Source organism: Saccopteryx bilineata, chromosome 6, assembly GCF_036850765.1.
Source record: "Saccopteryx bilineata isolate mSacBil1 chromosome 6, mSacBil1_pri_phased_curated, whole genome shotgun sequence".
NCBI lineage: Eukaryota > Metazoa > Chordata > Mammalia > Chiroptera > Emballonuridae > Saccopteryx > Saccopteryx bilineata.
Window position 1 is genome coordinate 209,382,222 of NC_089495.1, and position 25,124 is coordinate 209,407,345.

At 64.3% G+C, this 25,124-nt stretch overlaps 1 protein-coding gene across 1 annotated transcript in view; it reads left to right on the forward strand.

The window, feature by feature from the left end:
* CDH4 (cadherin 4) overlaps positions 1 to 24,292 on the forward strand; it is a 349,289-nt gene extending 324,997 nt beyond the window's left edge. Inside the window, exons 8-16 of the mRNA XM_066237078.1 lie at positions 5,687 to 5,824; positions 11,377 to 11,562; positions 15,148 to 15,401; positions 16,227 to 16,369; positions 17,727 to 17,960; positions 18,684 to 18,917; positions 19,207 to 19,346; positions 19,886 to 20,050; positions 21,165 to 24,292. Of these exons, the coding sequence (XP_066093175.1) occupies positions 5,687 to 5,824; positions 11,377 to 11,562; positions 15,148 to 15,401; positions 16,227 to 16,369; positions 17,727 to 17,960; positions 18,684 to 18,917; positions 19,207 to 19,346; positions 19,886 to 20,050; positions 21,165 to 21,368 (1,698 nt within the window). The 3' untranslated portion in view covers positions 21,369 to 24,292. The remainder of the gene's footprint in view (positions 1 to 5,686; positions 5,825 to 11,376; positions 11,563 to 15,147; positions 15,402 to 16,226; positions 16,370 to 17,726; positions 17,961 to 18,683; positions 18,918 to 19,206; positions 19,347 to 19,885; positions 20,051 to 21,164) is intronic.
* Positions 24,293 to 25,124: the final 832 nt, after the last annotated feature.

Genomic DNA, 25,124 nt, shown 5'->3' on the forward strand with positions numbered 1-25,124 from the left:
CCCGAGAGGGGAGACAGGGGCCTTCGCCTTCTTCCCTCTTACTCCCTGGCCTCTGCATGGTTTGCAGCGCAGACCAAGGTCCAGGCCGGTCAGCCGTGTTCCAGGCCCTGCAGGAGGGACCCCCTGAAGCGAGACCACACAGAGCCCTGCCAGGCTGGGGTCGGAACATTGTCTGGGCTGCCCATTTACACATGGCCCTTCTGAACCAGCCCCCAGACCTCGGCCACTCCCACAGGTGGGCCCCGCGTGGCTCCGTGGCCTGACCGGACTGGACACGCACCTTCACTCGCAGGGCCCCCTTGGTGGGGACCTCTCTGCAGTGGGGACCTCTGAGGCCCGAGCAGAACAGGCAGCACGCACGCCCCGACCACTGGGACCGTTCAGCAGTCGCTGGGAGTGTCCCCAGCAATCGAATAAAACCCGGCTTCCCTCTAGACAGGGATCCCTGAGCAAGCCTCCAGGCCCTGTCACCCCCAGGGACGCACGTGCCCTGCCCCTCTGAATACCTGTGTCCTGCCCCAGGAGACCCTCCCCCCGTGCCCCCTCCCCCCTCTCTGTAACCCCATGCCCTCCTGCGCCCCGCCCGGAGCCGTCCCTGCCCCTGGGCCTGTCCTGCCAGGCGGAGGACCCACCACGGGCAGCTGTTTGTAGGGAAAACGCCGGTGACCTTTCTTTGGGCACCTTGCAGGGAGAGTTCTTGTTGGTCACTGTGAGGCTGAGCAGTCTGGCATCCCGGGTGGTCAGCAGACTACAGTGGGCAGCGTGTAAATGTCCCAGGCTGGGCTGCACGGAGGATCCCCACCCCTGAGACACGCCCACAGCCCACGGGGATGCTGGCTCAGGGAGTCTGGAAACATTCTGGCCCCACGGCGTCTGGGGCTTTCCAGAGGGTGGCGTGGGCGCCCGGCGTGGGCAGACTGGGTGCTCATCTCTGGCAGGCCCAGGCCGGCCGCTGTGTTATTGATGACATTCTGCAAAATTTAAATGCTGAGCTGGGGGAGGCGAGCAGAGCCCCAGGGACAGCCGCTTCCCCTCTCTTCAACTTGGAAGTGGCCAAACCCTGACTTAATGAATTCACTGCTGCTCCCCAGGGGGCCGGTGGGCGGGGCAGGGGCCGGGCGCTGGGCAGGGGCCAGCCAGCGGAGGACAGGGCTGCAGACACAGCCCACGCCACAGGCACGCTCACCTGGCCTCACTCGCTGGCCGGCCTCGCGTCAAGGACGAGCTGCAGGTGAGGCCGGGAAGCAGGCCCTGAGCGAGGCTTTCTCATCAAATCCCCCACCCATGCCAGGCCATCCTCTAGGTGAAGATGCGAGGAGTGTGGGCGGGGCGCCCGTGTCCAGAGACACCAGGGGATGGGGGGACACGCCCAGGTCCCTGCGGCCCAAGCTCCGCCTCTGAATACCATTTCTGGGGGGCGGGGGGAGAGTGTCCGGTGGAAGAAGAAAATGGTGACTACGGGGGAGTCTGCAAAGTACACTTCTTACACCTGGTGCTCCCCAGGGCGGGCTGAGAGGCTGAGTTCCGCGGGGTCCCTGCGGACATTTCCTCCTGCTGGCTGGGTTTGCCTCCCACCCCCACCCAAGTCTGGGAGACACCCCCCCACTCACCCGGCTCCCGAAAGCAAGACCAGCACGCCCTCTAGTGGCAGCCAGCTGCACATACAGGATACCCACCCGTGCATACACGTGGATGCACACACCCACCCCTACATGTGGATACGCAGATGCACATGTGTGCATACTTGCATAACATGTGTGCATGTACCTATACGCATGCGTGCATGTTGCACATGTGCACGTGTGTGTCCTTGTGTCTTTGAGATGGTGTGTTTCCCTGCAGGGTCTTCTGAGGCTATGGCCGTGGCCGGGGACGGTCCCGTGTGGGTGAAGGGTGCAATCCCATGATTTGCAGAAGGGACTGAGGCAGCAGTCCCGGGCCAGGTTTCTAGGGGTTGACGTGCAGAAGGGACTGAGGCAGCAGTCCCGGGCCAGGTTTCTAGGGGTTCACGTTCTTCTTTTCTGCCCCAGGCTAAACACCTTCCTTTGCTGTTGGCCTCTGTCTTCTTGTTTTCCACCCCGGCCCCTCGTCGTGGCAGCTGGTCATAGGGGCAAGGTTGGGACATGGAGTCTGAGGGCTCTGGCTTGCCGGCCCTGGTCTCCTTCCCTCCCACCAGGTGGTCAGACAGGCAGAGCCCTGACGGCAGGGCCCAGGGGGGTCACAGGCAATGCCTCGCCGAGCAGGACCTGTGGCAGCCTTGCAGACGGGGACAGGCAGCCCCTCGGAGGTGACATCTGGGTGCAGAAGGGTCTGAAATGCCTCCCTGCCCAGCCGTGGAAAGACACCGCGGAGGTCCTGGGAGGGGGGAGAAGTCTGAATGGTAAAAAAAAAAAAAAAAGAAACTTGGGTGAGAAATGAAGTTTCCAAAATGAGGCTGCCTGTGGTCTTATCGGAAAATCTGGTTTTGTTCTGCTCCTTTTCTGGGGAGGGGACTGCAGTGACCCGAGGCCCCGACTGGGAAAGGGTGTTGCGGGCAGCGGTGGCGAGACACAGATGAGGGGTGTCTCCTGGGGCAGGGCTCGGCCCCCCCACTGAGGGCGAGTGGGGACCTGGGGTTCAGATTCAGTCTCCGCCTCCCCCACGGGCGTCGGCACCGTCCCCAGCCTGTCCCTGCGGTGTCCACGCTGAGGCAGAGCCCTGACCAGAGAAGCAGCGCCCCCTGCTGGACAGGGGAAGAGGCGCCTTCTCTTTGCCGGGGTCTGAGGCCCAGAAGTCTGGGCGCCAGGCCCTGGGCTGGGGCAGTGCCGCGAGGTCAGGGGCGAGGTGGGTTTCTGACACGACTTTGCACGGATGAAGGCGACTCCAGCCAGCTGGGGACAGTGCTGGCCATGCTCTTTACCCGCCGTCCATCCCGCATTTGTAAAGAGAGAGACCCCCTAGGCGTCTTGGCTCTGTTGCTGTGTGGGCGACGCTGGCGCCGTGACAAAGTCCTGAAAGCGATGACCGGCTGTGCCGGGCAGCACTGGGGTCCTCATGTCAGCGCGTCCCTGTTCACCCCCCAGTGGCTGGTGTGACGGCTGTGACGCCAGCGGGGCACGTGGCCCTGCCCCATCTCGGACAGGAGCACGGCCGGGGCGGGTCTGTCTGTCTGGTCGCTCACCCGCAGCCCCGAGGCCGCCGAGCCTGGGTGGGCACTGCGGCGCCCTGAAACCCCGCCCCTTGCGCGCAGCACCTCGGGCGGCCCGTGGACGAGCTCCGCGCTGAGGACCTGCTTCCTGGCACCCGCCCCCACATGCCGGTCCTCCCGCCAGGTGGCCTCTGTCTCGGCCACTCAGCTCAGCTCTTGTCATTGCAAAAACAGCGACGGACCATGTGTAAAACTGAGTGGATTTGCTGCGCACTGATACAATTTGATTTACACAAATCAGCAGCGGTCGCCCCGTTGTGCACATTCGGATGATGTGACCTCTCACAGCCCCCTCAGTGCCTCCAAACTGCCTACAGATGTCCAGGTGCCTCATGGGGCTCGCAGGGGTCCCTGTGGACAGACCTGCCCACCCCCAGAATCTCTGCTGTCGCCACAGTCGTTTGGGAACATGCAGGGCACACAGTGGTCAACAAGAGTGAGGACACAGACAGCAATCCAGTGACAGCACGATGACTGTAAAATCAGGACTGTGACAGGTGCCAGGGATGTGTCCAGGGTGTCTGAGAATTCCGTGAGAAAGGGGCATTGGAGCAAAGACCGGCAGGCAAAGTGCGCGTTAACGCGAGAAGCCGCAGCAGAGGGAACAGAGGGGGACAGCATGTGCAAGGGCCGCCAGCAGGAGGCAGCATCGGGAGCAGGGCGAGGGTGCACAGAGGGTGCAGGGAGCCTGGTCCAAGATGAGGCTGGAGAGGTGGTCAGCAGCCCAGCAGGCTCACGGCTCCGGGGACCACAGGGAGGATCTGGGTGTGAGCCAGCGAACTCGGCTGCATGAACATCTCAACACTCGGTAGCCAAACACAACATCCGTCGGTTTCCGTGTATTTAGCTCCCAATTCCACAGATTGTGGGTTTGGGCTGGGCTCAGCTGGAAACTCCTCTTGGCCTTGGCCGCGCTCTGCATGCATCTGTCACCAGCTGCCAGGTTGGCTGGGGGCTGTCTGGTCTGGGACGGTGGGGAGAAAGGGAGAGAGAGAAAGATGGAGGGACAGAAGGATGGACGGAGGATGGGTGATAGATGAATATATGGAATGGGTGGTGTGTGGATGGATGGATGGACGGACAGAGAGGGGGAGGACTGGATGGAGGGAAAGGGAGACAGTGGGCATCTGCTCTTTGTAATTAATTCTTTGTGGAGCCAGTTTCTGGAACCTGAGCGCCCTTCACTGAAGGGTAGAATCGGAGCTGGCCTTTCCTCTTTCCCTCTTGGAAGAGCAGGACATTGAGGTCGTCGGTCAGTTGGAAGGCATGTCATTGGGTCCCCTTGCGCCTTGGAAACCTCCCTCCCCTAACGGTGCCAGTGACAGGGGTGCTGTGGTCCCAGCAGAGCACCGCCACCAGGCTTGCCCCCACCTGCCCCATGGGAAGCACCTGTGAGCTCTGGCTCAGAACAGGGGTGTAATAAAGGCCACCTCTGCTGACTCAGATGTCTGCCCTGGGGGGTTCCCAGCGAGGGCCAGGTGGACCCGGCTGAGACGCCTCGGAGAATTCACACTTCCCATCAAGCTCCGCTTGCCTGTGAAAGCTCACACCTGCGTCTGAACGCTAAGCACTCCTTACCGACTTCGTTCCAACAGAAAGGGTGTTCATACCTGGGCACCTGCCAGGAGGGGAGAAGGGCTTGTCTCGGGTCTGGGCTTCTGACGCTGCAGCTGAGCTGGACACTGAGTATCTACAGGAATGAGGCCCTTCCTTCCAGACCCGTGTCCGTGGGGTTCTCGCTGTCCGTGCAAACTGCCCACCCTGGCTTTCCTGACCCAATGCAGAACCGTGCGCCCCAGGCCGCCTGCTTACCTTCTCCTACCCCCTCCTATCGTGGCCCGTTACAATCTGAGATGAAAACACAGCCAGGGCCCTGGCCGGTTGGCTCAGCGGTAGAGCGTCGGCCTGGCGTGCGGGGGACCCGGGTTCGATTCCCGGCCAGAGCACATAGGAGAAGCGCCCATCTGCTTCTCCACCCCCTCCTTCCTCTCTGTCTCTCTTCCCCTCCCGCAGCCGAGGCTCCATTGGAGCAAAGATGGCCTGGGCGCTGGGGATGGCTCCTTGGCCTCTGCCCCAGGCGCTGGAGTGGCTTTAGTCGCGACAGAGCGATCCCCCGGAGGGGCAGAGCATCGCCCTCTGGTGGGCAGAGCGTCGCCCCTGGTGGGCGTGCCGGGTGGATCCCGGTCGGGCGCATGCGGGAGTCTGTCTGACTGTCTCTCCCCGTTTCCAGCTTCAGAAAAAGAAAAAAAAAAGAAAACACAGCCAGGCTCTTCGTGGCACGCGGTTTCCCGCAGAGAACAGTCTTCCGCCAGGTTTTCCCCCGAGAGCTGGGGGAGCGCCCCGCGGCCAGCACGCCGCCCCGCAGGCACAGACGTGTGACCCAGCCGCTGCGCCTGCGCACTGCGCCCAGGGCGCATGCGCCTCTGATGAAAGTTAGAAACAGCCCATAAATGAAAATCCGCCCTGATGCCCTGTTCTTCCCCAACTCGTTCTTTCTAGAAAGTTCAGCAGTACACAGTCATCGTTCAGGCCACAGACATGGAGGGAAACCTGAATTACGGCCTCTCGAACACGGCCACAGCCATCATCTCGGTGACGGACGTGAATGACAACCCGCCGGAGTTCACCGCGAGCACAGTGAGTGCCGGGCGTCCCCGTGGGGGCGGGGGCGGCCACGCGTGATGACTCGCTGAGGTTCGGTATTGCTGCTGTCCTGCCGGATAGGAGCCGGCCGCACGGGGTGGGACAGAGGCCCTGGGCAGCAGGCAGCACCACCCGCCCCCGGGGTCTCCGCCCAGGGCCTCATTCCTGCTGGGCTCGCTCCGCTCTGGCAGGGCGCAGTCGGTACAGGGCGAGGGCTGGCACCTTGAGAGGCGCCCAGGGCAGAGCAGGCCGGGCTCTGTCTGAATCCGGAAGGGCTGAGCAGTGGTGTTTAGGCCCAAGCAAGGGCCGGATGCCTCCGCTGGCATGTGTCTGCCTGTGCCGTGGACCTGCTGGGTGCTGCCCGGATGGGGCCAGGGACAGGGCAGGTCCCCTGCAGGGGGAACTCAGCAGAAAAGGGACACGGGGTGTGAGGATAAACTCAGTCTTCTTCCCCGTCGGGAACGGCTGGAGGGTTGTGACCAGGCCCCACCCCAGGCTGGACCTAAGTGACCAAGTCTTCTATTCATTCATTCACTCACTCCGGGAATGTTACTGGACGTCCATCCTGGGTGTAGAGCCCGAGGCACTGAAGACACACCACCTACCCGCGGGGGACATCCCAGGGGTGGCATTGTGGAGTCACAGAGCCACAGTCACGAGGCTTGTGTGCCCAGGAGGCACCTTCTGGGGAAACCCAGAGGCGTACGCAGGGCCCAGCACATGGGAGCAGATGCTCTGTGCCTTGCGGTGGCTTCGGGCGACCTCTGCATTCCTGCTTGCCGGCCAACACCCTCCCTCGTGCCCTCCAGGTCCTGGCGAGCACCCTAGGGACATACCCACCCTCCCAGGTCCTCAGGGGCCCTTCTCGGCGCCGCCCTGCCCCGCGGCCATTAGAGGGCGCAGGGGGCGAGCGGAGAGAGCCGTCTTCGTAGCAACAAGCACCGCGGGTCCGCGCTGTACGGCTCTCCCGCCAGGCACGGCCAGTCCGCCTCAATTCCCTCCAACCCTTCCAACCCTGGGAGTTAGGGTCCAGTCGGGGGGCGGAGGCCGAGGCTCAAAGAAGCCAGTCACATGCCCAAGGCCACACAGCCTGGCAGCGGGGCAGCTGGGATGGGGCCCCAGAATCTGCTCTCTCTAAGGGGCTGGGGGGGGTTGGGGGGGCAGGGAGGTGGCGGCACGGAGAGGAGACCACTTCCTCCTCCGGTGGACAGTCCGCTTGCCAGGATAGCGTCTCGGGGGTCAGAGCCCCCAGACGAGCTGCGCCACGGCCCCGGGACACCCCCTCTTCCTGCTTCCCCGCGCCGCCGCCCCGCTCGTCCCCACACCCGCCGTTGTCGGGTCACAGAGCCACCGCACCTCCCCATCCCCCGCACCCCCTGCGTCCCTCGCATCCCGGAGCCCCAGGCTGCGGGCCTGGCCGTGGGGGCACAGCGCCGCCTGGTGGCCACACGGCAGATCTCCGCGCGGAGGGCGCACTCGGACCCCTGCCCACTGGCGAGGGTGGCGTGGTTTCCGTTCTGTTTGTGCCTTCGGCCGGTGGGCAGTGGCCGGACAGGCCCAGCGTCCCGGGGTCGGGGTGGCTCGCGGCCCGTGCTCCCCACATACCCCCACCACCCCCGCTGGGTGAGGGGCCGGGCCTGGGCCCAGACCCCCGCCCGCGGGCAGTTCCTAACGAGCTTCATCAGGAGCAATCAGCCGAAGCTGGGGCAAGGCGCGGTGTCACGTGACCCCGGCCTTAATTGTGAATCAGGCCTTGTCTCCCTCCACCTGCCTGATCCCCGTGGGGGTGGCCTCCGTGCACGCAGCGCGCTCGGGGCTGGCCGATGGCCTGGGGTCCCGGAGGCCCTGAGGCCCAGTGCCCTGGCCCCTGGCATTGGGGTCGGTTTTTTGGGGCCCTCCAGAAAGCGGACCAGGCCAAGGTCCACGTCCCTGAGCCGCGGCGGGTCGGCCAGGTCCTCGGTCAGGCTCCCGGCTGCACCTGGACCGCCGAGCTGGGGCCAGAGTCCGGCGCTCAGTGCCCAGCCTCGCGTCTGTAAGTCGGGGCACTGGACAGATATGACAGTCACGGTAGTCTTGTAACAATTACTGTTAGCGACACGAGCCTTCGGTCTCGGAGGAAAACGCTGCTTGAAACAGTGGGCCCATCTGTGGCGAGGGGACCAGTAAACTGGCCCTATCTAGGACAAATAAAAAACTGGTCTATGGACCAGAAGGCCGGGGGAGGGGCTTTTGTTATTAGTTTAGCTAAACGTTTGGGGGACAGAGCGACCCCCTAGCCTGGGCCTCAGGCCAGCGTAAGGCGGGGCGGGAGAATGATCTCCAGGCCCCCCTGGTGAGCAGCCACCAGCCCGCAGCTTGGACTCTGATTCCCCACGCAGAAGCCAGCAGAAACCCTCACTGTTTCTCTGGACAGAAAACTAAATTTCAGACATTAGAAATGTTGTCACATCCAGCACCTGGGCTGTTCCTCTCCCAGCAGAAGCCATCACAATCGAAGGGACCGTGCTGGCGTGTGCCCAGGCGGGGCCATGGGGCCCCTTCCCACTCCAAGGCCAGTGGGGCTCATCCTGGCACTGCCAGGGGCTTCCAGGACAGCCGGTCACAGCTCTGGTTCTCCCAGTGCTGGACCCCTGAGTCCCCAGCAGGGAGCACCAGTGAGCTCTCCTCAGCAACACTGGGGTCCAGGGCCTGGAGCGGGGAGGCAGGCGGGTGTCCTGTGCCTGGGAGAGGGGCAGCGGGGGGTCACGTCCTCCCCTGAGCCTCTAGGACTGGCGATAGGTCCGAGTATCCGGGGCAGAAGCGAAGCCGTGTCTGAGATCGTGGTGTTCGTACGGTGCAGACGCCGCAGGGCTGGGGGCTTGTGTGTGGACAGGCTGTCACTGTCAGGCCTCTTACCCAGCCGAGGGGCTTTGCCTGCTGCCTGCCTGGGCTCCCTGTTCTCACCCAGGTCTTCCTCTCTGTGGAAGTGGCCTTCCCCCGGGAGTCGCGCGGATTTCTGTGCCGGGTTGGGATTTGGCTGGAAGGGCCGCACTCGGTTATGAAATCCACCTGCCTCTGGGGACGGGGGACGACGTTTGGGTTCTGGATTACCAAGGCCATCTGTGCCCGCACGCCTAAGACGCTTCCTTCCCCCAAGTAGCTGCCTTTGCATCCCAGGGGGTCGAGGAGAGGCTGCCCCCGTGCCTGAAAACCTGGGAAATTAAACTGAAAACTCATTACGGCTGGAAGGAGGCTCACGTGAAAATCCTGCACAGGGTTTATCAGCTTAGGTGCTGCTCTCCAACTCTTTATTAAACTTGCTTGAATTAAAACACTCTCCCAGTGAACTTCACCCCGAAGTCGGGAAGGACTCGTTCTCTGGGACACGCAGCCTCACCCCTGCCGTGAAACCACAAGCCCGTGGTTTTCAGGGGCGGAAGCCTGCTTTGGAGGACTCGGGGTCCCCCCCTGGGGCCTCACCAGGCCTGGCACCCCTCCAGGCAGGGCTGAGGGGGGCTCTCTGGTGGCACCAGCAGAACCCACCCTGGTGGTTCAAGCAGAGACGGGAGCTGCCAGGCCCCGTGCGTGGTCACACGGTCGGAGGGCCAGGTGCGTCAGGTGCGAGGGCTGTGCCCAGGCCCTGGGCACAGAGACCTCGGCTCCCATTCCTGACGCTGGTGGGCGTGCTGCCCCCGGCCACTGCGGAAGCCTGGGCGGTGGGGGACAAGCAGCTGGCAGCCCACCACGCCCACCAGGCTGGGTCCTCGAGGACATGGGGAGGCTTTCCTTTGGCATCGAGTGTCACCGCGTCTGTTCTGGGGTGTGAGTGGGCGTGTTTGGGCCCCAGCCCCCATGTGGGCGCACCCAGTCATCTTGCTGTGACTGCCAGGACTCGCCACAGAGGGGCTGGCGGCCAGGAGCCTGTGAGGCTTGGGCGACTCGCTGGTGTCAGGCAGGTGTGAGGAATTCCGGGAGGACGAGGCCTGGGCCAGGCTGCCCCTGGGCCCTGCCCTTCCCCTCAGTGACCAGGCCGAGGCCGGCAGGTGCCTGGCAGTCAGGACTGACGCTCTGCCCCGCCCTTTGTGGCACCCCAGGGTCCACACCTCTCACTGCAGTAAACGGGGTCAAGATGAGGGCCCTCCCGCGGAACCAGCGAGAGTGGGCCTGGGCAGAGCAGGGCAGGGCACCCAGCGGGCACCACAAGGGCACCCAGCGGTTACTGCTGGGGCTGCACAGCTGGGAGGATGACCAGAAAGCCCTGTAGAAACTTCGACTCCGGGTTTTGTGGCTCAGAAGCACACGGCAGGGTGACAGGACTGGCCACACAATCTGCAGGGCCTGCTACACAGTAAGAACGCAGGCCCCTGGCTGGTCCACACATTTCAAGGCAGTGACAACGAGCATGAAACTGACCTCAGGGCCCTTGTGAGCTGGCCACTGTGGCGCAGGCCACACGCCCCTGCGGCCGGCTGAGCAGGGACTCTCTCTGGGTAGGGTTCTGTGACCACCCAGCACACACACACACGTCATCACATGTACCTGCCCTGCCAGGGGACCATGCTCACTGCTGGGTTTGGTCTCCTCGTCTGCAGCCTCCCTAAGCCCCGAGCCAGGGCTACCCCTCTGCTTGTTTATCCTGCAGGCCATGGCTCCCGTGTGCCTGAGGTGTTCCCATCGGTCCTCTGTAGACGGGGAAGGGACTCGGGGGACCTAGGGAGGTGTGGCATGCACACCTGTGTGTCCTCTGTAGATGGGGGACTCAGGGGACCTAGGGAGGCGTGGCATGCACACCTGTGTGTCCTCTGTAGATGGGGGACTCAGGGGACCTAGGGGGGTGTGGCATGCACACCTGTGTGTCCTCTGTAGATGGGGGACTCAGGGGACCTAGGGGGGTGTGGCATGCACACCTGTGTGTCCTCTGTAGATGGGGGACTCAGGGGACCTAGGGGGGTGTGGCATGCACACCTGTGTGTGTGCTGTAGACGGGGAAGGGACTCGGGGGACCTAGGGGGGTGTGGCATGCACACCTGTGTGTCCTCTGTAGACGGGGGACTCAGGGGACCTAGGGGGGTGTGGCATGCACACCTGTGTGTGCGCTGTAGACGGGGAAGGGACTCGGGGGACCTAGGGGGGTGTGGCATGCACACCTGTGTGTGCGCTGTAGACGGGGAAGGGACTCGGGGGACCTAGGGGGGTGTGGCATGCACACCTGTGTGTGCGCTGTAGACGGGGAAGGGACTCGGGGGACCTAGGGGGGTGTGGCATGCACACCTGTGTGTGCGCTGTAGACGGGGAAGGGACTCGGGGGACCTAGGGGGGTGTGGCATGCACACCTGTGTGTGTGTGTGTGCATGTATGCCAGCAAGGCTTAGTGTGGACATGCTGTGTGCCTGTGTGCTGACGTGAGCCTCAGGCCTTGCTGGGCTCCCGGGAGGAACCAGCGCCTTCCGGAGATACCACTGTGAACATCGGGGGCTCCCCCGCGGGAATCGGGGGTCTGTGAACGCCTGGCAGAGACCTCTCTGGGGGCTAAAGGGTCCGTGACAGTCTCTCCTCTCGCTCTGCAGTACGCAGGGGAAGTCCCAGAAAACCGGGTGGAGACGGTGGTCGCTAACCTCACGGTGATGGACCGGGACCAGCCCCACTCGCCCAACTGGAACGCGGTGTACCGCATCATCAGCGGGGACCCCTCGGGGCACTTCAGCGTCCGCACAGACCCCGTCACCAACGAGGGCCTGGTCACCGTGGTCAAGGTGGGCGCCCTCCTCTCTGCTGGCCAGGCACCCCTGGCGCAGACCCCACATGTCCCCCCAGGACACACTCGGTAGAAACGAGACTCGGGCGCGGCGTGTGCCACCCCACACGCCCAGGGACAGGACTGCACCCAGGCCGCCCTCACGACCTGGTCATGTGACCTCCAGGGAGTTGGCAGCCTGCCTTGCCACCCCCTCACCCCAAAAGTTACTCTCCCATCCCCTCCCCCCGAGCCACAGTCCCCTTGCACGGCTGGTGGGTGAGTCACGTCCAGACCCCGAGGTGCAGCCAGCCCGGTCAAGGAGGGTCGCTCCTGCCGCCGGCTGTAGGACGCGGTTTGCTGCTCCCTGAAGACTTTCTGCTGCATTTTCCTGATCAGTGTCGCCCACCTCTCTCCTCTCCCATGCCCCCTCTCTCCCTCTCTCTCTCTCTCCCCTCTCCCATGCCCTCTCTCTCTCTCTCTTTCTCTCTCTCTCTCCTCTCCCATGCCCTCTCTCTCTCTCTCTCTCCTCTCCCATGCCCTCTCTCTCTCTCTCTCTCTCCTCTCCCATGCCCTCTCTCTCTCTCTTTCTCTCTCTCTCTCCTCTCCCATGCCCTCTCTCTCTCTCTCTCTCTCCTCTCCCATGCCCTCTCTCTCTCTCTCCTCTCCCATGCCCTCTCTCTCTCTCTCTCTCTCCTCTCCCATGCCCTCTCTCTCTCTCTCTCTCCTCTCCCATGCCCTCTCTCTCTCTCTCTCTCCTCTCCCATGCCCTCTCTCTCTCTCTCTCTCTCCTCTCCCATGCCCTCTCTCTCTCTCTTTCTCTCTCTCTCTCCTCTCCCATGCCCTCTCTCTCTCTCTCTCCTCTCCCATGCCCTCTCTCTCTCTCTCTCTCCTCTCCCATGCCCTCTCTCTCTCTCTCTCTCTCTCCTCTCCCATGCCCTCTCTCTCTCTCTCTCTCCTCTCCCATGCCCTCTCTCTCTCTCTCTCTCCTCTCCCATGCCCTCTCTCTCTCTCTCTGTCTGAGTGCCAGCCGCAGACTGGTCTCCAGGAGCCTGCGGGAAGGGCCTGGCTGCACAGGCGCAGCAGGAGGGGACCTGGGTGGGCGCCCGCCTCGCTCTTGACCGCAGTGGTGGGCGTAGGACTAGGGCTGTGTCAGAATCCACGAGCGAACCTTCGTCTGTGCCATGTTAGAACCAAGTTTCAGGGTGCTTCCCCGAGAGCACGCCTCCGCCACCCCCACAGTCACGGTCAGGTGTCACCGGCTGAAACAGAAGTGGGCGCCCTGCCCTCCCCCACCCTTCTGTCCTGTTGGCAGCTACCTGCCCCCGGGCTGTTCTCGGGGGTCCCCGCGGGTCTGTGTAAGGTGGGATGGTCCGTCGGAGAAAGCGTTTTCAGTTTGGTCTGGCCCCTCCAGTAGGGACACTGTCCTTTCAGACCCTCTCCTCAGGGGGTGGCCAAACGGGGGTGGAGGGCAGTCAGGGGACCCGGGGGAAGTCTGTGCCCGGGATGGGGTTCCCTCACGGTCAGCCCCCTCTGGCCCACCCTTCCCACCAGCCCTCCATGTCCAGGCTTCCAGAACACAGTGGTGTGTACCCCGGTGTGCCCACGCTCAAGCCCCCTCCCCTGACCACACCCCAGCCTTTAAGCAAAGGGTCCCCGCCACGTGGCGGGGGGGGGGGCAGCTGAGGCCCGAGAGCAGCTCCCGCCACTAACTGAAACTGTTGGAGCAAATTGCCTATTGATTTCTCCATTGCTAATAGGCTTTATCACACCCTCCTGTGGATGCCTATTGACCCTGATAGTCTTTCTGGAAGGGGTCCCACTCAGACTGGTGACACGGCTTTCAATGCATCACATGCAGCATTTTCCATGTCCTCCAGGGACACAGACCCAGAAATACGAGAAGGATTTGTTCACAGACACGGTGGTTTTGTGTCCCAGGAACTCTGAACAGGAGCCCCGTCTCCAGCCAGTTCTCAAAGGGGGCGCTGCAGCCCCCGGTTCTGGGGCAGGTGAACCTGGACACAGCATGGGCAGAGGGGGAGCCTGGAGCTGTCTGAGGGCCAGGGCCAGGGGTTACCCCTGGGGGTCTGCGCCTGGCCGGAATCTTTCAGGCAGGGGCGACAGGTGATTTCTTCTACACTGAGCGCCTCAACAGGCTGGCAGCCAGCTCGGGCCACTGAGGGTCCTGCCAGGGCAACACCTGTGGCTGCAATGCCCCTCCATGACCCCAGACCTGGGCAGCACCCAGCACCGTGCGGGGCAGTGGGCAGGGGTGAGAAGGGGGATACTGGACCATCCCCCGGCCCCTGTGGGGTACAGGTGACCCAAGTGACAGCGTGCTGAGCACCAGGCCCTGTGCCTTGCTGTGAGGAGGGACATCAGCTGCAAGGACACATGTACCATGGAGGGAGGTGGTGGGGGGCACCCCACCCTTTGCAAACAAGGAGACCATGCCTGGGGAGGATGAGGGCTGCCCAAGGTCACCCAGGGCAGTGGGGGACAGTGGAGCTGTCAGCTGCAGCGCCCCCTACCGGGCAGCGCGGGGCTCCAACTCACATCTGTTTCCAAGCCCATCGGCACTTAGCACTTAATTTATTATTTTTATTTTTTTACAGAGACAGAGAGAGAGAGGGATAGAGAGGGACAGACAGGAACGGAGAGATGAGAAGCATCAATCATTAGTTTTTCGTTGTGACACCTTAGTTGTTCATTGATTGCTTTCCCATATGTGCCTTGACCGTGGGCCTTCAGCAGACCGAGTGACCCCTTGCTGGAGCCAGCAACCTTGGGTCCAAGCTGGTGAGCCTTGCTCAAACCAGATGAGCCCGCGCTCAAGCTGGCGACCTCGGGGTCTCGAACCTGGGTCCTCCGCATCCCAGTCTGACGCTCTATCCACTGCGCCACCACCCGGTCAGACAGCACTTAATTTTTAAATCCATTCTTTGTACTTAATTCCTTGGTTAGAAGACTGTAGGCCGGTCTGATATTAATCAGAGGGGGTCCCGGCACTCCCAAAGGGGGTGACTGTAAGTCCACCACACACACACACAGGGGCTTCAAACAGAAATGTATTCTTCCCGGTTCTGGAGGCCGGAGACCGAGGTGTAGACAGGGCGGCTCCCTCTGGCTGTCGGCAATCTTGGGCATCCCGTGGCTCGCAGCTGCCTCACTCTGGTCCCGGCCTGTCTCCACGTGGCCTGTCGCTCTGTCCCTGTGTCAGTCCCCCGCCCTCCCCTTCACCCTCATCCCGAGATCTGTAACAAAGACCCTGTTAACCAAGTAAGGTCACATTTGCAGGTGTCAGACAGATCTTTGGAGGACCACCGTCCCCCCCACACCTGGTGGCAGCCCTGGGCAGTCAGCAGTGGGGGCCTGACCACGCTCGACGGGAGGAGCAGGGCCGCCTTGGGGTGACACAGGACAGAAGGTCCTCCTCCCGCTGGCCACACCCGGCAGGAAAACAGAGGCCGGAGAGCCTGCGGGACGGCGTCCCTGGGACCAGCCTCCTGGGCACAGAGCAGGGTGGGCACAGACGGGGCAGTGAGTGCCGGCCATCCCCGCGTCCACCCCTGCAGCTCATCTCCTGCCCCCCTCGTTCCAGGCAGTGGACTATGAGCTGAACAGAGCCTTCATGCTGACGGTGATGGTGTCCAACCAGGCACCCCTGGCCAGTGGGATCCAGATGTCCTTCCAGTCCACCGCGGGGGTGACCATCTCGGTCATGGATGTCAACGAGGCCCCCTACTTCCCCTCCAACCGCAAGCTCATCCGCCTGGAGGAGGGCGTGCCCCCTGGCACCGTGCTGACCACGTTCCCGGCGGTGGACCCTGATCGCTTCATGCAGCAGGCCGTGAGGTGGGGCCCCGCCCCTGCGCCCCGCAGGCCCTCGGGGTGGGGGGCTCCTCACACCCAGGGAAACCTGCAACCACAAAGTGCCCCGGCCTGGGGGGTCTTTCCAGGAGGAAGGGAGGGAGGGGCAGCAGGGGCCGCCCGGCCCTCCTGACCCACGCAGACACAGGAAGCGATGCCACAGGCACCGTCCTGACTGACCCAGGACATCCGGAGTTGGACTGGGTCCCGCCCAGCTTGGCTCCACTCGCTGTGCAACTTTGCAGGATCCTCAGCTCTCTGCCTCAGTTTCCCCCCCTGTGAACAAGGGAGATGAGAGTATCTTCCCCTGCGGTCCTTGTGAGGACACGTAGCCCATCCATCTTGGTGACCATGAGTCACCATCCCACCATGGGAGGACCCTGCGTGGGGCTGGAGGAAGAGCCTCCCGGTGCACTCAGCGTTCAAGCCGGCCCCCAGGAGCAGGCTTGCAAGGCCGGGCCAACGGGCCCCCTGCACACCCCGCCGTCTGACCTCGCCGTCTGACCCGCCCACCCCGCCGTCTGACCCCGCCCAGCCCGCCGTCTGCCCCCCCCACCTCGCCGTCTGACCCCGCCCAGCCCGCCGTCTGCCCCCCCACCTCGCCGTCTGACCCCGCCCAGCCCGCCGTCTGACCCGCCCACCCCGCCGTCTGACCCGCCCACCTCGCCGTCTGCCCCCCCACCCCGCCGTCTGACCCGCCCACCTCACCGTCTGACCCGCCCACCCCGCCGTCTGACCCCGCCCAGCCCGCCGTCTGACCCCGCCCAGCCCGCCGTCTGCCCTCGCCCACCTTGCCGTCTGCCCTCCCAGGTACTCCAAGCTGTCGGACCCCGCCAGCTGGCTGCACATGAACGCCACCAACGGGCAGATCACCACAGCGGCCATCCTGGACCGCGAGTCCCTCTACATCAAAAACAACGTCTACGAGGCCACCTTCCTGGCAGCTGACAATGGTGCGTCCCCGCCCCCAGTGACTGGGTGCTCGCCCATGCCGCGGGCCCTGGCAGGGAGACTGAGGGCGGCCCGCCAGCACCCAGAGGTGACGCCAAGGGGGGGGCACAGTGCCAGGCGCCCTGTGCAGAGCCGGGCACAACCCAGCTTTCTCTCGCCCCTTCAGTCACCCACACGGCTGCTCACCATGGGCACCAGAGGGGGCCGAGTTTTGGTCCTGGTCCTGGTCCTGGTCCTGTCCGGGCTGAGCGGCGCCTCTGCTTCTCCACCTGTAAACTGAGGCGGTCAAACCACATGCACGTTCTAGCAGAGCCACACTCGCTGAGGACGCTGGGAACCGCCCTGGCTCATCCTCGCTGTAATGGCTGCTCTGGTCACCTCCCGAGCTCCAGCTGGGGGCCAGGAGCTACCCTCACTGAACAGGCAGAAGAGGCCACTCTCGGTGAAATGTCAGACAAAGGCTGACGTTCCAGAGGCCACTATGTCCACTAGAACAAGGGGCAGCTGCATCGTCAAGATTCTCCTTCATAGGGAATGCTGGAGGCCGGCAGCACAGGGTCTGGCCACTCCTGTGTCCCTGGCGAGCCACAGCATGGCCCAGGACGGCTGCCAGTGCTCAGCCATCACACCCACATCCTGGCAAACAGCAGGAGTGGGGAGGGCGGAGGCATCGCCCTGCCCGCCTTAGGACTTCCATCCACAGCGCCTGAAGACCAGAACTCTTGTCACAAAGCTGTGTGTCCCGAGAGACACACAGTCTGCAAGCAGTGCCGAGAGATGTAGTCGTCTAGTTGGTCAGGGATGATCCCAGATAAAACCAGGGGCTCTGGTTCTTTTCATGAAGGAAGAAGTGGGAAATGGGTATTGAGGGGCAACTCTACCATCTGTCCCATGGAGACGGGCAAGAACCAAGTCAACCAGATCATTCCAGAGGCAGGAAGTGCGGCAGGAAACCAGTGGGTGGGAGAGTGACCGGGGCCTCCAGTGGTGCTCACTGACGGTGGGGCCAAGATCTGCTGGACCAGGAGGAGCGAGCCAGTGGGAGACAGGCCAAGAGCAGGGGACCCGAGTTGGGAAAAGGCACGTGCAAGGGCCCCGAGGCAGGACATGCCTGCTGGATTCTGGGAGCAGCTGTGCAGCTGAAGCCCTTAAGACTTGTTCCTTAGCAAGTGACAGCTGTCCCCTTCCTGTCTCCTGACCTGCGGGGTCCGTATGTCGTGTGCAGCTGAGTGGGTGTCAGGGCAGGTTTGGGGCTATGGTCAAAGCTGTGGGGCTGTCCTGGGTGGGGCTACTGTCTGCCTTGTCACGGAGTATCAGGAGTGACTGACCCTGCATGGGCACCCCGTGTCCGTCCCTCAGGGATCCCCCCAGCCAGCGGCACCGGGACCCTCCAGCTCTACCTCATTGACATCAACGACAACGCCCCCGAGCTGCTCCCCAAGGAGGCGCAGATCTGCGAGAGGCCCGGCCTCAACGCCATCAACATCACAGCAGCTGACGCCGACATCGACCCCAACGTCGGCCCCTACGTCTTCGAGCTGCCCTTCGTCCCGGCGGCCGTGCGGAAGAACTGGACCATCACCCGCTTGAACGGTGAGCCCAGCCCAGGCCCCGGCAGAGTCGGATGATGTCTGGGGAGCAGCCCCCAGGGGCCGTCACCCTGGAAGAGTGGGCAGCAGGGAGGGGAGCCAGTCCCACAGAGGGAGGAGGCCCCGAGGCTAGGGGAGACCCCGCCGCGCTCCACAGCTCAGCCGTGACCACGCTTGCGGCTGATCCACTGACCGGCGTATTTCCTGGGGTACTTACTAGGAGTGGGCTCCCATTCAGGTTACACAAGTTCTGAAGTTCCGCTAGTGTTGTGAGGGTGTCTCTGGAAAGGGGGACCCCCTGCACTGGACGTGCCGGGGCGTGTCTGGCCCCCGGCCACACCCCCACGGAATGTCACTGTCTGGAAAGGCATCTCCCCGACCTCTCAGCCAACACAGTGGTTTCCCTTGTCTCTCAGCTGCTGGGGACTCGCTCTCATGTATCTATTGGCCACCTTTTGTTTCTTCTGTGCACTGTCTGTGTGACGCCCCGGCCTGTTTTTGAGGTTGTTTTGTAACTGACTTGGTAGAACTCTTCGTGTGACAGGAAACAGCTCCTCCACCCCACACGCCGCGGTGTCTCTCACCCCCGTGGGGAGCGGTGTGTGCGCGTGACCCAGACACCCGGAGGTCTGCGGGCGGCCAGAGCGGGCCCTTCCTTCAGGAGCGGTGCACTCCGGGGAGGAGGGCCGGTGTCCCCTGACGGCGCCCTGCTGTCTCCCTGCGCCAGGCGACTGCGCCCAGCTCAGCCTGCGCGTCCTGTACCTGGAGGCCGGGGTGTACGACGTGCCCGTCATCGTCACGGACTCCGGGAACCCCCCCCTGTCCAACATGTCCGTCATCAAGGTCAAGGTGTGCCCCTGCGACGAGAACGGCGACTGCACCACCGTCGGCGCGGTGGCGGCAGCGGGCCTGGGCACAGGGGCCATCGTGGCCATCCTCCTCTGCATCGTCATCCTGCTGAGTGAGTGCGCCGGCCCGGGGGCGTCACCGCGCGGGCACCACCCCCGAGGCTGGCCCATAGCGGGCGGGGCGGGCGTGCCCCTGCAGCCCCGGCTCCAGCCTCCCCCCCAATGGGCCTGGGGGAAGCCCCGCTGACCGAGTCCACAGTCACGGGCACAGAGGCTCCTGGACATGCATGTGCCCAGGCACGCCAACATAAGCTGTCCGTACACGGAGTGTGTACACGCCTGCACATGCACGCACACACGTGGACACGCACCCATGTGCAGCCTGCCGCCCCACCCCCACAGCCATGGTCCTGCTGTTCGTCCTGTGGATGCGGCGGAGGGAGAGGGAGCGTCACACGAAGCAGCTGCTCATTGACCCCGAGGATGACGTGCGCGACAACATCCTCAAGTACGACGAGGAGGGCGGCGGCGAGGAGGACCAGGTGAGGGTCCCCAGGAGGACGGAGCCTCCGGCACGGTGTGCGGGCAGCCCCCACCCAGTGAGGACAGCGGAGACGGAGGACCCTGGCCCTGGCCCCGGCCCCGGCTCACACCCCTGCACCTCCTCCTCCGTGGGGACCCAGCCTCAGCCCCTCACCCCCTCCTGTGCCCCAGCCGCTCAGGAGGACGGACACACAGGCTGGGCTGCCGGGGGCCCGGGAGACAGTGCCCCCGGTAGGGGTCTCGGGGCAGCTGGACGCTGGCTCCACGTGGCTATGGTGGGCGGGCAGGTCCTCCCCACCCCCAGTGGAGCTCATTGAACCGCCCCACTGGGAACAAGGGTGATGGCAGCCCTGGGGGCCGAGGGCCGTGTGAGGGGCTGGCAGCAAGGACTCGGGCTTCTCCTGGGGTAGGAAGGCCTGGGACAAGCGGAGCCGCTGGGCACTGTGGGAAGGCAGGCGGGGGTGGGCGGGGGCAGCGTGTCCTGCCTGCCGCCCGCTCTGCTGACCCTGCCCGCCTGCCCGCCCGCACGCCCGCCCAGGACTACGACCTCAGCCAGCTGCAGCAGCCGGAGGCCATGGAGCACGTGCTGGGCAAGGCAGCCGGGGTGCGGCGGGTGGACGAGCGGCCCGTGGGCGCCGAGCCCCAGTACCCGGTCAGGCCGGCGGTGCCCCACCCGGGGGACATCGGAGACTTCATCAGTGAGGTGGGTGCTCGGGCCGTGGGGAGCCCCGAGGGGCAAGCCCTCCCTCAGCGTGCCCCCTGCCCTCTGCGCGTCCGGGGCCAGCCACACCCCCAGCCCCACCTCTGTCAGCATCTACCTGCAGAGAACCAACCAGAACCCAGGACGGCTCAGCCCCAAAGCCGACTCAGAGCTGTGCTGCTTAGGAAGCGTTCCACACTGTTCTAAACCCCTGAGAGTACGCCCTTCCCAGTCCGTCATGAAAAAGCTCACTGGTGAATGATTTCAAGGCGGTAGACAGACAACAGTCAGGGGCCTGGGCAGCCAGCAGCCACCCTGGATCCCGGGGCCAGCCCACAGGAGACCACCCAGAACCCACGTAGGCCCTGCACCTCGGCTCTGTCCTGCCCACAGGCGGGGAGCGGGGTTGTGTCTCCACCTGTCCGTGGTCCCTGAGGTGGGGGCCTGCTCCCAGGGTCGCCGTCCCCGGCCACACTCAAGGACAGGGCAGCGTGTGGGCAGGGCTGCCCATCGCCAAACTGCACTGGCGACAGGTGACTTCAGAGCTCCGACCTCTGGCCACCTCAGATTCACACTCCACGTGGCCGTGATCATGGACTTGAGACCCGCTGGTCCCCAGGAGGGGCCCCGCCCAGCCCAGCCCCCCTGCCTTGTGCAGACATTGCACTGACTTCCGACCTCCAGCAGCTCCCACAGAGGCCCTTCCCCGCTCAGTGCCCAGGGACGCCCTCTGGGTGAATGCAGGGAGCCCTAACTGAGCACCGGGGTTTGCGGGGCCCTTAGCTGTGCCTCCCCGGGCTCCCTAACCGTCTCACTGCCCCCCAGGGACTCCCCCTAACCGTCTCACTGCCCCCCAGGGACTCCCCCTAACCGTCTCACTGCCCCCAGGGACTCCCCCTAACCGTCTCACTGCCCCCCAGGGACTCCCCCTAACCGTCTCACTGCCCCCAGGGACGCCCTCTGGGTGAATGCAGGGAGCCCTAACTGAGCACGGCGGTTTGCGGGGCCCTTAGCTGTGCCTCCCCGGGCTCCCTAACCGTCTCACTGCCCCCAGGGACTCCCCCTAACCGTCTCACTGCCCCCCAGGGACTCCCCCTAACCGTCTCACTGCCCCCAGGGACTTCGCGCAGCGGACAATGATCCCACGGCGCCCCCCTACGACTCCCTGCTGGTCTTCGACTACGAAGGCAGCGGCTCCACCGCGGGCTCTGTCAGCTCGCTCGACTCCTCCAGCTCCGGGGACCAGGACTACGAGTACCTGAACGACTGGGGGCCCCGGTTCAAGAAGCTGGCGGACATGTACGGCGGGGGCGAGGACTGACGCCCCCCCCCACCAAAGCGGGACCGGCGCTCGGACGGACGGACACCGGAGGAGCAGGGCGGTGGGAGCCGCTGCAGCACGCCCCTCAGAGGCCTGCCGGGGGGACCCCGCCCCACCCCCCGCCCCTGAGCTGTCGGCATGAGCACTCTGCCCACCGCCTGGCACGGTAGCTGACTTATCACTCAAGGACAGCGAGAGGCACTCTGTCTTAACTTGAATTTCGTAGAACAGAAGCACTGTTTAAAAAAAAAATGAAAAGTGCCTTTTGGTACACGTATCAGTTTCCGTCAAACTCAGGAGTGACTAGAGCAGACAGACCCAGTCCCCGGCCGGGCCCATCCCGGCTCTGAAGGCACGACGCAGACCTTTCAGTGAGGAAAAGAGCGGTGACTCGCTTGACAGGACTTACAAAGGAAAGAGTTTGGGGTCCAAATCACAAGAGCCCTCCAGCATCGAGATCTGCCGCACAGAGTTGGGGGGGGGGTCTCAGGGCCCCTTCAGGGTTCCCGGGGTCCACGGGGCGGCCCAGGCTTGGCTCCCACAGTGGAGCGTGCCCCTGGGGCCAGCCAAGCCCATGACCAAAGACCACCATGTGGCTCTGGCTTTCAAGGAGTTTTTGGCCAACCCCCACCCACGTCCAGATGCTTAAATAGCTGGGGTGGGCGGGGTCCCCTGGTCCCTCTCATCAACTATCAGGGCTCCCCCAGGGTCAACTCACCCTGAATGCCACGCACGCCCCCACTGCCCTTGGTCTGGGAAAGTATGGTGCCCCAGGAAACCACAGCCCAAACCAGCCAGCACCCCCACACCCTGGCCTGAGCACCCCCCGCCAGACCGAACCTCGCCACAGGCCCAGCCAGCCGCCCAGGACTGCGCAGCCACTGTGCCCACCCCACCCTGCTGGACCAGAGCCTTCCGACGCTGTGGACTGACGTGGAGGGCAGTGGTCTGCTGGCACGCCCCGGAGGGCCCCGTCCCTGCTGTCCGTCTGCACGACACCTGCCGGGAGCAGCCCACCTCCTCCTCTGGACCAGGTCTGCACTGGCCAGCTGCCGGGGGCTCAGCAGCCCAGACGCAGAACTGCCTGTGGGTGCCAGTCTGACTCCATCCAGAGGCCAGGGGGGCCGGGCCGGTTCTGCCAGATGGACAGCAGCGGGGCCGTGTCCCAGGGACCCTACCGCGACCGGGCACTGGGTGAGGGGCAGCACCTGCAGGAGGGACCTTGTGCTCGGCCCACCTCGGGCTCCCCGAGGAAGGGTGATGGTGCCACGGGCCCGGGCAGGACTTGGCATCAGAGCCCCGGGGAGAGGGCAGTCCCAGCTGACAGGACCGGGCCGCTGGCCCGCTCCTGGGCGGGGACGCCCCCGTCTGCCTCTGAGGGTCCCGAGCTGCTCCCCTCCTATGGCTTGTCCTGGTCTGTGGTCACCCTCTGAGCAGTCTTGGCCTTGAAGGTGAACCTGAGTGTGTGCGTGTGGGTGTGCAATGCACGTGGGCGTGACCCCCCTGGACATCAGGGTTCTTCCCCAAACCAAACTCCTCACCACTCCGTCCGCCCCAGAGCCGGGCTGGGCCGCAAGCCGTGGCATTGTCCCTGGGGGGGCCTGTCCACAGCTAGCCCAGGAGGGAGGGGCCGAGGACGCCCCCCCCCCGTCACAGGCTGGATGCCAGGGTATGACCTGCCAAGGGAAGGGGACCAGGACCCCCAGGCCAAAGCTGTGCAGCCAGTCGTCAGGGTCAGGCACAGAGCCGTCCTGGTGACCAGGGCATGACCGTCCGGGCTGGCAGGCTCTGTTCTGGTTCGTCTGGGCAGCGTCCCTCCTCTGGGCCAAGTTCCAGGAGAGAGCATGGCTCTGGGAGCTGAGGCAGCTGTGGACCCTCCCTCTGGAATCCTGAGGCCTCCTGGAGCCCCGGGGACCCCCTCAGGGACAGCTGTGCCCGGCCCGGACGCAGCACCAACCCCGAGTCCACCCTCCGGCTCCTTCCCCCGCGCCCCGCCTCTCATCACTGCCAGGCCCCCGGTTAACTTGCCTAAATCCTGCCGGCTGAGGCTGCAGCAGCCCGCTGGGGGGTCACTGACGGGCTGCTCACGCCTGTCCCCGCTCCCTGACAGCTGGACAGCTGTGCGCTCTTCCTCCCACCCTGCCAGCCCCTGGGGGCCAGAAAAAGATGGGTGCCCACCCCCTCCCAGATCCACGCCGGAACTCAGTTCCAAGGCCACCGAGTTAGCATTAGCTGAGCGTGCAGTCAGCGTCAGGCGTCTCTTACGTAGCTTGTAGATACGTGTCCACGCCCAGGGCACCGGCCGTGGAGGCCCGGACACAGCACCAGCAGGGCACCGGGGTGTGGGTCTCTCTGTGGGGAGTTTTGTTCCGTGAACAGGACGGCCCTGCACCACAGGGCACAGCGTCTACCCGCCCAGGGCCACCGTGTCTGCTGCCACAGGCCTCTCATGTCCTTCAGCACATCCACAGCGTCAGGGCAGCGGCCGCCTCTCAGGCCCCGAGAGGCCTCCGCGTCCCCGGAGGGCGCACGCTGCTCTCTCCACGGTCAGAGGCTGGGTGGGGAAGGGCGGGTCCCCGCTGCCGTCGGTGCTCCGAGGAGTCACCCTAGACACGCCAGAGGCTCGCACGGCGGGGTGTCCGCAGGACGCTGGCGAGGCCACGGACGCAGGGCATCTCTCGCTGTCGCCGGATGTGTCCTGCCCTTTCCTTTTTCTCCATCTAGATTTTTTTTTTTTTTGCATGTTTCTTTTGAAAATGGACAGACTGTGTAGCAGCCCGCATGACTGTGGTTGTTTCGGGAAAGATACCGAGAATGATGCATCACGCTGCACCTGAGCATTGCGCAGTTAGGCAAGCGTTCCAACGTCTTTTGTAATCGTCAACAGCACAACTATTTTGTATTGTTGTTTGTATCATTTTGTACCAAAAAAAAAAAAAAAAAAAAAACCCAGAAAAAAAGGGAAAGTTTGTCGATGTCGTCAGTTTTCAGTGCCAGGCGGTCGTCCAGGTTCCCGGGAGGGGTGGTCTTGTGGAGCGGAGTGCCCCTGGGGCGGGCTGGGCGCTGGCCCAGTGCTGCCCGGAGGAGTGAAATAAAGTCCCCTTGGAAACGGTCGGCCTCGCCTGGCGTGTCTCTGTCCCCGTGTTCACTACGCTGCCGGCGCTCAGGACAGGGGGCGGGCGAGCACGGTGGGACCCGCCGCTCAGCACCCGCTCTGTGAGGGCCAGCGCTGCCCCGGGCCAAAAGCCAGGCCCCACCCCACACCGAGGCCGCAGGAGTGCACCCAGGTCTCCTCCTGTCTCAGCCCAGCTCACACTAACAAACCATGAGACCACACGTCCCTCGCACACCTCGCAAGCAACCTTCCTGAGGCCATGGAAGCCTGGTTCATAGTTAAAATTCTCAGGCCCCTCTCCCCACGCCGTGAACCCCCAGACAGGCGGGCCCACCCCCGCCGCTCCGGGCTCAGCTGTCCTTGGAAGCTCTCCGACTGGCCCCACCTGGTCACGTGACCCAGCCTGCCCTAGACCCCAGATCTTTCTGGTCACACCTGCAGCGTCCAACCGCGGAGGCCACACTGCCCAGCCCAGCAGGAGGCTGCACCCACCGAGGCCCTGCCCTCCTCAGGGAAACCAGCGCAGGAAGGCTGAGTGCCTGCCCACTCACCCCCTAGGAAGTGGCACTGTCAGACCCAGAGCTGGTCCTGCTCCACCTCCACCCCCCACCCAGGCCATCCACAATGACAGGCACAACAGA